This window comes from Strix aluco, chromosome 4 (assembly GCF_031877795.1).
Source record: "Strix aluco isolate bStrAlu1 chromosome 4, bStrAlu1.hap1, whole genome shotgun sequence".
Classification (NCBI taxonomy): Eukaryota; Metazoa; Chordata; class Aves; order Strigiformes; family Strigidae; genus Strix; species Strix aluco.
The window spans coordinates 105,867,861-105,880,465 of NC_133934.1; the positions used below are offsets into that span (position 1 = coordinate 105,867,861).

At 61.0% G+C, this 12,605-nt stretch overlaps 1 protein-coding gene across 2 annotated transcripts; it reads right to left on the reverse strand.

Moving 5' to 3' along the window:
• Nucleotides 1-772: 772 nt before the first annotated feature.
• Nucleotides 773-8,392, reverse strand: PGF (placental growth factor). 2 transcript variants are annotated; one of them, XM_074821559.1, is made up of 7 exons: nucleotides 8,234-8,392; nucleotides 8,029-8,068; nucleotides 7,166-7,362; nucleotides 5,632-5,708; nucleotides 3,865-3,894; nucleotides 3,711-3,773; nucleotides 773-2,953 (listed from the first exon to the last, which is right to left on the reverse strand). In XM_074821559.1, exons 1-7 carry the CDS (start codon nucleotides 8,297-8,299, stop codon nucleotides 2,932-2,934), a joined length of 495 nt encoding a protein of 164 aa, XP_074677660.1. In that variant the 5' UTR covers nucleotides 8,300-8,392; the 3' UTR covers nucleotides 773-2,931. The 2 variants fall into 2 exon arrangements, with proteins under 2 accessions (XP_074677660.1, XP_074677659.1); XM_074821558.1 differs by having other exon boundaries at nucleotides 773-3,163.
• Between the last annotated feature and the right edge of the window lie 4,213 nt (nucleotides 8,393-12,605).

The window sequence follows — 12,605 nt, forward strand, 5'->3', positions numbered from 1 at the left end:
TCCCCCTCAGGGCAGCCGGCCCCCACCCTGACCCTGATGTCACCATTTTGTGCCATGTCCTGCTGGAAGACCCTGCCACCCTAGGATGAGGAGGGTCCCAGGACCCTCCCCTCTGGCAAGGACATGAAGGGGCAGGGAAGGGAGCCCATCCTCCCCTGGGTGCGTGATGCCTGCAACAGCCCTGGAAGTGTCAGGGAGATGTTAGGGCTCATCACAGAATCATCTAGGTTGGAAAAGACCTTGAAGGTCCCCTAGTCCAACCATTGGGTTTGGATGTGAAGCCATGAAGCCTCAGTGAAACACCCCCCGGAGCCAGAGGGGGCCCCAACACCTGGAGATGCAGCTCCCAAACCTCTCGTGCTTGTGGTGCCTTCCTCTGCCCCTGCCCTGCCCCAGCTGATGCTCTCGTTGCTGCCGCAGCAGGACAGCCACATGCCTCCCAGGCACCCACATCCTTGCCATCCACCCCAACACCCCATGCCATGGGAGGAGCAGGGGATGAGGCCACACAGAGCACCCAGGGGGCTCAGGTGATGCAAGGGGAGAAGTGACACAAGGTGGCCATGCGAGGCAGGTGTCTGGCCCCACCGGCTCTGGGCAGAGCTGCCTGAAAACCCTCAGTGCCAAGCAGCAGCCAAAGAGGTGACACCAGACACCAGGAACAGTTAGGAAAAGCCACTGGCCAGGAATTGGTTTGAATTTTTCTCAACCCTAATCACCACTCTTGACAAACTTACTCTTATTAATTAACATCCTTGGGCTTATGTAACTTCATTTTTAAAGGTTTAATATTACCACAATGAAACTTTATAGTTAAAAACCATACAGAAACCCTCACATACGTCCCTCAAGTGCTGCACACAGTTCTCCTTGGCCTCAAAGTGCAACCAGCAAGGCTGAAACAGCACACAGGGATGGGGAGAGCCTGTGTGGAGCAGGGCAGGCCACCAGAGCTAGGGTGCCACGTGGCTCACACAGACCCTGAGTGGTGTGGGAAGGGGAGCAGCGAGTCCCCCTTGTCCATGAGGCAGCCAAGGGGGAGCTTCATGGGCCATTGTTGAGGCAGAGCCCATGCAGGGGCCCCACGACACTGTGGATGTCAGAAGTAGAAATGAGGTCCAAAAGGGATCCAGCAAGCTCCTGGAGGATATGCCCAGCTGCAACTCACCCAGTCCATGCCGTGCTGCATGGTGGCAGCGTGGAGGTTCACATCACCTCAACACCCACCACTGACTTTCCCTGCCAGGGCACCTGCCCTGTCCCCATGTCCTTGTGCCAGCCCCAGGCAGCACCAGGACTACAGCGCTGAGGGAGCCTGCACCAGCTATGGGCTGCCATGTCAGATGTGGGGAGGAGCTCCCTTGGACCCCAACACCTGCTATGTTAGGCTCCACTCTTGTTCCTCAGTGCAGGAAAAAAACACAGGTCACCTCATTTGATGGTGCCTTTGCACATCTTGCCCTCCACCCTTTTGCTTGAAGCTTTCAAGAATAACCCTTGATTTTGTTTTAACCCCATGCCAGGGGTGTCCCACGAGCATGCTGGTGCCCAACTTGCCCTTAGGCTTTCCCACTACGTGCACTGCTCTAGGGTATGGCTTGCAACACGGGGTGCATTTGGCAGCCAGCCCTAGCCCGCTGCAGCAGGGGCAGGAAAGAGGAGAGGAAGAGCCCCAGGGACACAGCTTAAGGCAGAAAACAAGGGCTGGGCCTTCCCCTGAGACTTGGACACAATGCTTGCTGAGTGGGGAAAGCAGGAAACAGCAGCACCCACAGCCACCCTCGATGAGCACCATCAGCCCCTTACATATCCCAGGATGTTCCCAGTAAGAAACAGAGCTCCCAGGCCAGCCTGCCCCCGCACCAGGTGAATGAGCCTTGGTGGGGTGTTTCTTGGGTGGGAAGGCCCAGGGGCAGCCTGCCCCCCACTGCCCTAACCTTGCATCAGCCCAGCCAGTGGGAAGAAAAGCCACAGGACAGTGAGCCAGACATTTGGACTGGGGTGAGAATGGGATGGGGATGGTGCCTAGGGAGAGGTACCAGCCCCACACCATGGTGTGGAGGAGAAGGGCAGTTCCCCCAAGGGCCTCCCAGCCTGGGGACAGCTTGGTCCTGACCTGCTCGTTGCCCACCTCCAGCATCACACCAAGGACAGCCCCTTGGGTGCTGCAGGAATTGGTGCTGGGGACAAGCCCTGGGCCAGCATGGGACTGCCCTCCTCCAGCCTGGGTGGGTGCCCATGGGGAAAAGCCCTGCCTGCAGCTGCTGGAAAGCAGACAGGAGTGCTCACACTGCCAGCTCCTGCATCTGACCACCAGGTTTTGTTGAGCAGGGCAAGGCTGGGATGTGGCTGTGAGTACGTGAGGAGCCCTGGCAACCCCATTTCCCTCCTCTTCCCCACCAGGAGGCCTTCCCAGGCAAGCTCCTTGGCACCCTCCAGGGCTGCCCTGTGCCAAGGCTGGGAAGGACACAGCCCTGCAGCCTTCCCTGCCTCACATTTCCTTCCTCCCCAGCTGCAGGGCACTGGCAGATCACAGCAGTTTTGCAGCTGCAGCCCTCCAAGCCATCTCTGCTCACCCCCGACATCATGCTGTCCCCAGCCAGCTCCAGCAACACATCCACCAGCTCCGCTTCCCATTGCCCCCAGGATGTCCTCAAACACCCGTGCACTGCTTGTGCTCATCTTCAGCCCCAGGCCTGGTCATGGATCCTTTTGTCCTGCTGCTGCTGATGCAGTCTGGGCAAACGAGTCCTCTGTTGCAGGCTGCATTCCCACCAGGGCCAAGCAAGAGTCCAGTCAGCTCTTCCCTGCCAGAGTCCTGCTCCCCAGCGCTGCTTGGAGGGGCACGGCTCCGTAAGTCCCCCACACCAGGAGTAAACACAGCTGGCTCAAACCCAGGCAGCAGGAGCGAGGCCGGGGGCAGAGTGGAGGCTACCTGCGTGGTGTGCCACATCTGCAGAGAGACCATGGCACGGAGTGAGCACCGCTGGGACCGGGGGGACACCAGGACCTCCAGGCTCACCCACTCTGCCCCAGGTCCCCCCTCTCTGTGCCTGGCTCCTCTGGCACCGAACCGCAGGGTAGGGACTGCAGACAGCCTCTTCATGGGCAGGAGTGAGGGCGTTGGGGCTGTAGGTGCGCTGACTGAGCTCCGAGCAGCAGGCTTCAGACAAAACAGGGAAATGCAGCAGAAAGGTGCCAGCCACAGGAGCTGTACCCCAAAATTGTTCTCAGTAAGAGTCCAGCCTGTGCCGTTACTGCAAGCGGTTTGAGAGAGTTGACTAAATGTACGGAGGGAAAGGGTAGAGTAACCCAAACAATGACCAGCCAAGGACGGCAGGAAGGACAGAGCTGGCAGCAAGATGAGGCTGGAACGGGAAATTCATGGATCCAGGAAACCCAGTGTGGTCTGTGATGGCGATAGAGCTACACACCATCAAGTCACCAAGTCCAACCATCGCCACCCTGGGTGGGACTGGCCAGCTTTGAGCAGCTGAGCCTGAAGACTACCGAGAATCTATTGAGCCCTCAGTAAAAGGCCCATTTCCCCACAGCTGCCCACTGTCCCCTCCGTCCTTTGTTCTCCTGTGTCTGCTCTGCACAAACCCCTCACTTCTCACAGTGTCAGTAAAGACCTAAAGGCTTAACTCTGCTCAACCCAAAGAAATGAACCCAGAAGACACCACCCATAACTACCCCTGTTCACTTACAGTTCACAGTCTTTACGTCTCTTCTTGTCTTGTCTTCTCTTACCTCGGGCCTTGGACCTCCTCCTTTTGAAAGGAAAGTACCACAAGAGAGGCTGATGTGTGGGAGATGAGACCCACAACCCCAGCTGGTAACACCGCCCCTGACGTCGCTTACCTTTCCAACCTCATCAGGTCCTGCCGGGGCCTGCAGGGCACGAAAAGGACAGAGTGAAGCAGTTACTTGGGCAATGCTGTCTGTTGAGCTGCTGGAGGTGGTTTACGGCGATCCCCCAGTGTGCAGCATAATCTGTTACCATTCATGCTTAAAAAAGCCCCAATATGACTTCTTTCCATGTTATTAACTCCTCAGCCAGGAGCTGACTGCAGTAGGCAGAGACAGCAAAGCGGCAAGAGATGATCAGCTTTGGTGACTCCCCCGGGGATGTGACACTGTGACCATGAGGCTGGGAAGCACAGGTTCAGTTTCAGCTGCTCTCAGTGATATCTTTCATAGCTCAGCTGGTTAAACAAGATGCAACATCCCGAGTAACACATGGGATTTGCTGCAACGTCTCAGTAGTGGTTCTCAGACAATAGCCACAACATACTTGGTTGAAGCATCCCCTATAGGGGCCAAGACCAGGACATCCACCACACCTACTCTAAACTTCAAAGGGGAGATATGTAAAGGTGTGGAAGGCAGCTTAGGGAGAAGCCAAAAGGTGCTGCAGAAGCAAAAAGTTTACACAGATTCAAAGGCAGCCTGCACAAGTACTCATAGGAGATCCCCTGGGAGTTACCCTAGGTAGGAAAACCACAGGGATCAGGAAATTCCCTGCACGGAAAATAGCTGGAAGTGGAGGGGGGAAGTAACACATGTGCTTCTTCCCACTCCCCCTTCTGCATCCACTGACAGACGCTCCAGAGATGTTGCAGAGCTAGACAGGCCTTGTGTCTGCTCCAACACAGCTGCTCTTACAACTGCAGGGGAATACCGACCCGGGATCCTCAGGCTCTTCTTCCAGGCACCGATCACCAGGACACTCAGTCCCCAGTTTTCACAATACTAAATCACCCTGGGGTCATGATGGAGAGCGAATGCCAGAACCCCCATGCAGGCAGTGCTGGAGACACTCTGCAGCAGGGACCGGCTGTGGGCAGCATCAGAGCCACTCCCCACCCCCCCAGTGCTGCATCCCCTGGAAGAGACCCCATCCTGCCCAAGCTCTCACCACTTCTGGGACACAGTGAGCACCCTGACGGGTTACTTATATGCTATAGGTCTCTGGCAGATTGGTGCTGCACATCCATCCTGGGCTAGTGCTACATATCCGTGCTAGGTTGGCGCTGCCCATTTTAAGCTTTCATTTGTCAGCTTGGATGTAAACCCCTGCCCTGGACAGGGCAGCCTCCCTTAAGTGGAAGCCCAAGACCCAGCCCTTCAGCTCTCTTTTTGGACAACAGTCATTCTCAGGTGTGCCAAGTCATGGAGCTTCCTGCTGAGCCATCATCTTGGGTGCACTGCCCTGCATCAAACAGCTGCCTCAGAGCCACCAGCCTTGCTCCATTACCCACAGGCAGCTCCTCTGGCCAGAGGAGCACACGCCAAGCATGCCAAGGCAGCCACAGGGACGGGGGCACAGACATCCCTGCACACAGAGCCAGGGTGCCACAGCAGCTCCAGCCCTGCAGACAGTGCATGGTGCCTGACCTGACCACGCAGCACTATGCTTGCCTGCAGGGAGCAGGCTGCCGAAGCACAGTGCAGCCTGCAGCCGAGCAAGGGCCATAAACACCAGCAAACCCCAGCGCAGAGACAGCAGCGGTGTCTCCGCACAGCTAGGGTGTCCCCAGGGCATCCTTGTCCACAGGCAGGATGAGCTGGCAGGGTTGCTCTTGCTGGGGGGGCACAGGGGTGCAAAAAAAGGCCAGCAGTCCCTACCTGCACTCGCACCGCTTGTGCTCAGTGAACACCATCTCCACGTAGGGTGCATCCCCATTTGGCTTTATCTTCAGGAGCTGAAAGAGGAGCAAAGGTTACTTCCCGGCCAGCAGCAAGAGGGGGCTAGAAGGGCTCCCACACCACTGCCTCACCACCCCAGCCTCTCAGGTAGACGCATGTCTAACCTGTTCTTCGGGACCTCCAGCAGCAGAGACTCCACCTCTGCACACAGGCAGCCACCGGCCACCCAGCAGCTTGGGAGGCTCTGCTAAAGCCACCCCATGTCTTCAGGGCTGTCATTTAAATCCTGCGGTCTTGGGATTTCCCAGCCTTAGAAGAGATTTTTTTGTCTCTGCCTTTGTGGAGAGCTTTCACCTATTATGACCACTTTGCACATCTCCTTTCTCTGATGGAAATATCCCCCTAGTCATGTTTTCCAGACCATTCCCATTGCTGCTGCCTCCTCCCAGCCCCCTTTCTTGCAGCACCAAGTCTGGACTCAGTACCAGAGTGCCTCCCCAGCCCAAGGGTACAGGATTTGCTCTGTCACATCCCAGTCCACAGCCCAGCCCAGAGTTCAGATCAGACATCCAGGGATTCACAGAGTGTGTTCATCATTAGTGTGATCCACACTAGCCCTCACAGAAGAGCCTGGCACTGCCACCCCCCACACGGCAGCAGGATCCCTCCCATGGAGGGAGAACTGTGCTTGGGGAGTTGCCTCCCATTCACGTCAGGTTCTTGTTCGACCTCAGTCAAGATTTTTTTGGAGATTCCCACCCTGTCTTCCAACATGTTTTCAGCCCCCAAAGGACCAAAATCACTGGTGATTTATTGCAGGCACTCTCTAGTCCATCACTCACAGCAAAGTAGAGCTTTCCCCTGCTCCCTGCAGCAGCGGGTTGATCTCTGGCAGCGCAGCACAAGGGCTGCAGTGTGAGGACAACAGCTGCCAGGGGCACGGGTCAGACCCCACCGGCAGCTTGTTTGCAGCATAGGCTCTCCCACCCCACTTTGCACAGCTCCCACAGTGGGGACTGGAAACATGGCTGGCACAGCCCTTCACACTCACCATGCCCCCAGCACACATTCACTGTCAGCACCACCGTGGCATCTCCTGACACATGGGAGCCTTGCTTCTCCCTGCGATTCAAGGGCAGCACCTGCTCTGCCCCACCAGGCAGAGTCACGGGCCACTGGGACACCCCCAGCCCCACCGCAGGACAGGGAAGGTCCAGACAGGTGACAGCAGTCAGCAAGATAGACCACACAGATAGGAGAGGGCAGGGAAGCAGGGAGTGAGGCCAATACCACCAGGCATGACACCTGGTCTCACGGACAAGCCCAAAGAGCAGGCAGAGGGACCCTCCTGGTTTGGCACACATTTGAGCAGTTCTGAGTCCACTCCCTCCCCTGTCATCCATGCTGCTACGATGTCTGGAGGATGTGAAGCTGCACGTTCACCCTCCCGGTGCTTGGCGAGGAGCCCACCACCTCCCTGGCGCGGCCAGGTCCCCGCAGCAGCGCTGCTTACCTGCATGGTGACCGTGCTTGTCTCCACGGGGACACAGCGGAGACCCTCATCCCCGCAGCAGCCTCCACAGCGCCGCAAGGAGACGCAGGAGGGTCTGAAAATGTACTCCACCTCGTTGGGAAACTCGGTAATGACGTCCACCAGCTGCTCCAGAGGCCGGCACAAACTACGATTCCAGATATCCCGAAAGGTCAAGACTGCAAGAAACAGGGGTGGGGGGCTATCAGGAGGCTCCCCAGAGAGGCTGAGCCCTCTGACCCACTGCCAGGACAGGTGCAAGCAGCCGCGGTGGGGTCCTGCATCCATCACGGGGGCACAGGGATGCAGAGGACCCCCTTGTGCCCCCAGTAAGCCCCTCACCACACTGGTGCGGGGGCTCACACAGCCACCCCGTCCCCCCCCGAAGGGCTCTGTCTCCACCTGCCCGCCAGCTCCATCTCCTCCTGCTCAGGCACCCCGCTTCTCCCCGCACCCGCCGCGCCGGGGCTCCCCCTCTCCCCTGCCCTCCCTCGGCGGGCGCAGAATCCCAGCCCCCAGCGCAGCAGACCACCGTCCCCTCGGGTTTCCCGGCGGGGAGAGCAGCGGGGAGCCGAAGCGGAGTGTTCCCGCCCGGGACCCCGCATCCCGGCACCGGGAAGGGGGCGGCGAGCCCGGGACAGGGCTGCGCCCCGCTCCGGCCCGCGGCGGCGCCCGGGGCGGGCTGGGGGGAACGGGCTGCTCCCAGCCCCGGCATCGCCGCGGGGCTGCGGAGGGATAACGGCCCCGGAGGGGAACGAGCCCCCGCGCCGGCCCTGCGCACAGCCCTCCCAGGGCTGCCGCCCCCTCCCAGCCGGGGCACCGGCGGCCGCCCGCTGCCAACTCACCGGGCGGCTCCGCGCTGGCGGTCCCCCGCGCCTCCGGGGCCTGCAGGGAGGGAAAGGCGGGAGCTGTCGAGGGCGGCATCGGGGGGCCCGTCGCCGTCCCCCCACCCAGCGCCGGGGGGAGCTGCCCCCGCGGCCGCCGCCACCCCGGGCGGCGGCACCGGGCTGCCCCCCGCTCCGACCCCCCCTCCCGCCGCCCAGCTCTCACCGGGGCGGGCGGTGCCCCCAGCGCCCCGGCCACCAGCAGCCGCAGGAAGGCGCCGAGCAGACGCATCGCCGCTCCCGCCGCCCCGGCACCGACTCGGCACCGACTCAGCGCCGCCGCCCCGCCGGCATGCCGCCCCGCCGCCGGGCCACCGGCCCCGCCGTGCCGCCTCCGCCGGGCCATAGGAGCGCGCTCCGCTCCGCCGCCGTATTTCACCGCCGCCGCCCCGCCCCGCCCCCGCCCGCCCCGGCCCCGCCGCGGGGCGGGAGCAGGTGCCCGGCCCCGGGGGCCGCGGGGACAGCCGGTGCCCCCGGGCGTAGCGGGCCCCCCCCGGCCTCCAGCCCCCCGCACCGGCCGTTTCCCCATCGGGCCTCCCCGGGGCTTCTAGGGACCGGCCCGTGCCCGGTGCATCCGCGGGGGGGTGGGAAGCACGGAGGCTGTGTCGGGGCTCCTCGGCTCGCTGGGCTCCCTCGGGCCCTGTCCACCTCTCCCTGGGCCAGCGTGTGCTGCCCCGGGCCCATCCGGCCACCCCCTGCCCACCCAGCAGCCCCTTTCCCATCCACCCACCCCATTCCCCCCACACTGCCCCACGCCCGTTCACCCACCCCGTCCCCACCCAGGCACCCCACGCCTGTCCACTCACCCCCTGCCCCCCACACTGCCCCGTGCCTGCCTAGCCAGCCCCCACCGTCGAGCCCTGGCAGGGGGTCTCCAGCCCCCTCAGCCCCAGGGACAGCATCCCGGTCCTGTCTGCCATGAGGGGTCCCTCCAGCCTGGGAGGGAAGGGGGCACAGTGATTCCCTGGAGCAGGTCCAGGGCCAAACCCTGCTGCCAAGGGTAAACCCAAAGGACCTCTGCGGCCTTTTCTGTTCTATTTTTAAGCCCCAGTGGCCAGGGAAGCTGGAGCTGTGGGAGGTGGGAAGGGAAGAGATGCCAGCGGGCAACATGATCCCCTGTGGGCTGCAAGGTCCCCGGGAAATAACGGGCTCTGTGTCCCTGCCAGGATTCACGTTTCTATCCTCCCGGGAGAGCAGGGTGGCTGCTCCAGGGCTTCCCTGCCCACCTCTGTGTGAGGTCCAGCCCTGCAGCATGAGGACACCAGTGGCTTGTCCCCAGTCCCGTGGGGGTCTGTCCCCAGGGGATGTGGGACATGCCAGCCGCCTGCCTGTCCCCAGCCCCACCGGGCCACGCAGGTGGCAGCAGCTCAGGCATCAGCGGGAGCTGGGCTCTGGCTGGAGCTTCCAGGCTTTGGTACTGCTGAGTGTGTGAGAAAGCTGCTGGAGTGGGGCCTGGCAAATTAGCAAGGAGATGCTGCAGAGATAAGAGCACAGAAATCCCGGCCCCGCCAGGGTGGGGGGCCGGGTGCGCTGCAGTTCATCACTCAGCAGCACAGCACAGGGGCTGCTGGGGGCTGCTGGGGCGGCGTTTGCTGCCTGTTCATGCTCTCGCCCCTGGCTGGGCAGCAAGGAGCAGGTAACGTCCTCACTGCGATGGCTGGAGCATGCCTGTGCTCTCCCTCTGCCACCCCACAGACCCGCCTGGGCAAAGGCACCCCTCTCCCCAGGGATGGTTTTGAGATGGGAGGCAAAGGGAGTGTTTCCTCCCACCCAAGAGCCCAGACCAGAAGCTGCCCTGAGCAGCAGCTGCTGCCAACTCACTGGACAGACAGAATCCTGTTATTGCAAAGACCGTGACCACACAGGGCCTCACGCCTGTCCTTGCAGGAAGGTCCCTCGGGGCCACCTCTCAGACACAAGGCCAGCTTCTGGCGCTGGAGCAAAGGGCTCTCCCCCGGGGAGCTGTGTGGCTGGGGAGACCAGCCCTTAATTGCTGAGTGCAATCCTGTTCCTGGTCTGAAGCTATTTCCTCAGAGGCCTTGGGCAGAGTTTACATTCCTGGGATGAGCATCCCCTTTCTAGGCAACACGGAGCAGAGACAGGAGCAGAGAAATAATATTTGGACACTGGTAACCTGTGACCAGCAACATCCTCCTGCAAATGGGAGAAACATCCAGCTGGCTGTGGCTGTGGCCGCTCGCTTTCCCCTCTGCTGCGTTCCTTCCCCAGGGGCTGAGCCTACCCTTCTCCAGCTGCAGGACAGGGCTGGAGGTTGATGCTATAAATGCACCGGTGTGTCCCTCACACCGCCTGCCACCAGGCTCTGGGGACCAGAGCTACACACTTTGGGAACAAGGGACAGAGGAGGCTCAAGGGACCAGCCAGGGACATAAGGCAAATAGAAACATTTCCTTAAAGGGCAGATGCCTCCCCTGTGGTGAGCACCATGCGGTGGCTGCGGGCTGAGAGCATCGCCTCAAATATGCCACTGCCTGCCTGTGCCACCTCCCTGCCCTGTTCACAGCGCTGGGAGGGAGGCAAGTGGGGAATGATGGAGCATCCCTATTGCTGGTGAGCCCTGGCAGCCCAGCAGGGACGGCCAGCCCCGGCATCCGGCTGCAAGCACACCACAGCACAGCCCTGCCAGGGAACAGGCTCACCTCACTTACACCTTCTGGGTGAGGGGCAAGAGCAGGGGCCCAGGCTGCCCGTGAGCACTGAAGGAGCCCAGCACAGGCAGCTGCTCTCCCCCATGAAACCTCACCCTGCTCACCACAGGCAAGGTCCCTTTAAGTCCCCTTTTCCATAAAATGACCCCATTTGAGCATCAAAATCCCCTCATGGGCATTTTTTCCCCTGCAAAATCCCACCTTCAGCATCTCAGATGAAAAGAGCCCAACAAAAACTCATCCCTGTGTTGCTCTTAAGCCGACAGTAGCCAGGGCCTCCTGCGTCACCCCCAAAGCCCTTGGAGAACACCCCTGAAGTCCTCAGGGCATTATTTTTGTGCTGCTGCTATTTAGGACACCGGAGTCAGTTCGACCAGGGCTGGAGGCTTCTGCCAGGGGAAGTGCCAAACCCCCGGTGCTCCAGTGCCTGGCACAGCCACCCCCTCGGGCTGCTGCTGCTGCTCCTGCCCAGCGGACAAGAGTCCCCCCAGCAGCTACCTACATCCTGCACTGTGATGGGACTCCCAAGGTCAAAGCAGCACGAAGACATAAGGCACTGGGCTCCTCGCGCCCGCCCTGCATCTCAGAATGCCCATGTTTCACCCTTGGTGTTTTGCTCAGTTGCTTTCCCTGGCCCTGTGATCTGGCTCTTAGACTCTCCTAAGCTCCCCTGTCAGTGAGTGCAGAGGACTTGGTTCATAGCTAATGCTGAGATAAACCAGCTCAGTCTTCTGCAGGTTGTGTCTCTGCAGTGGAGACGGAAGGCAAAAGCCAGAGGGCTGGAGACTGGCTGGTTGGAGCTGCATGTACCTGCATGTGAGAGTGGGAACAGGGATGGGCATGGTCTGGCAGGGGCTTCCCCAGCACCAGCCTCTCCGCACAGGGAAACCCAGGCCTCTCCACCAGGAGATTGCTGCTGATCTCTTCCAGGAAACACGGGGCTCTCCAGTGCCCTTGTAGGCAAGCAGGGCTGCACCAGTGACCCCTGGACGGTCAGCATTGCTCCTCAAGGAAACAACCTGCAGACAACCTGCCTGGGCACCCTGGAGGACTCCCCAGAGCCGTGCTGCAGCAGCTCCAAGAGACGTTGGCAGCGGCACATCCCTTGCTCCTGGTGGCTGGTTCCCGTGGTGTCAGTGCCTCCTCCCAGCCCAGGTGCGCAGGGGGATGTGTTTGCCGGGGGGGGGAGGTTGACAATAGGGGGAAATGGGCCGTGCCGTGCACCCCGATGGTGGTGGCTCGCGGCCCCGGCTGCTGCTGCCCGCGGCAAGCGGAAGTGTCCGGCCTTAGTCAGCCCCGGTCACACGTGGCAGGAACTCTGCTGTTTGTTTTGGTTCCTCGGGAGGGGAGTTCGGCCTCCCCAGGGACCCGTGGCTGAAACCACGAGCACCTGATGGGCAGCCCTGTGACTGGGCAGAGCAGAGTCTGGCCCCCCAATACTGCACTGTCTGTGAGTTGCTGGCGCTGCGGCTGGCCTGGGTCAGACACGAATTTTGGAGGGGAACAGGACAGGCACCAGGGCTACCCAAGAGCGCTCAAAGAAGGAGACCCAGGTGAGGGAACCTGCAGCAAACCTGCCTGCTGCTCCCAGGCACAGTTTAAATCCACCATGTGGGCCAGAGACGATGCCACCAAGGAGGAGGTCCCTGACACCACCAGACCCCAAGCCCCACGAAGCCATGGCTCTCAGCCAGACGGTGCTCCAGGTCAGTGGATGGCAGCGCCGGCACTGCTCAGCTTAAGGCCTGTCTTCCTAGTTTAATGCCGAGGCTGAGCCCAGGGCAGGGGACAGAGTCTCCTTCTCACCAGGGCAAAGCTGCAGGCAGGTGGCAAAGTGATGCCAGCAGCGGACAGGAGTGTTAATGATGA

Coding starts and splice junctions, on each gene's coding strand:
- PGF (XM_074821558.1), bottom strand. CDS start 8,299: ATGCGTCTGCTCGGCGCCTTCCTGCGGCTGCTGGTGGCCGGGGCGCTG. Junction 8,069..8,233: donor TGGGGGCACCGCCCGCCCCG/GTGAGAGCTGGG, acceptor CCCTCCCTGCAG/GCCCCGGAGGCGCGGGGGAC. Junction 3,164..3,710: donor AGACGTAAAGACTGTGAACT/GTAAGTGAACAG, acceptor TTTTGTCTGAAG/CCTGCTGCTCGGAGCTCAGT.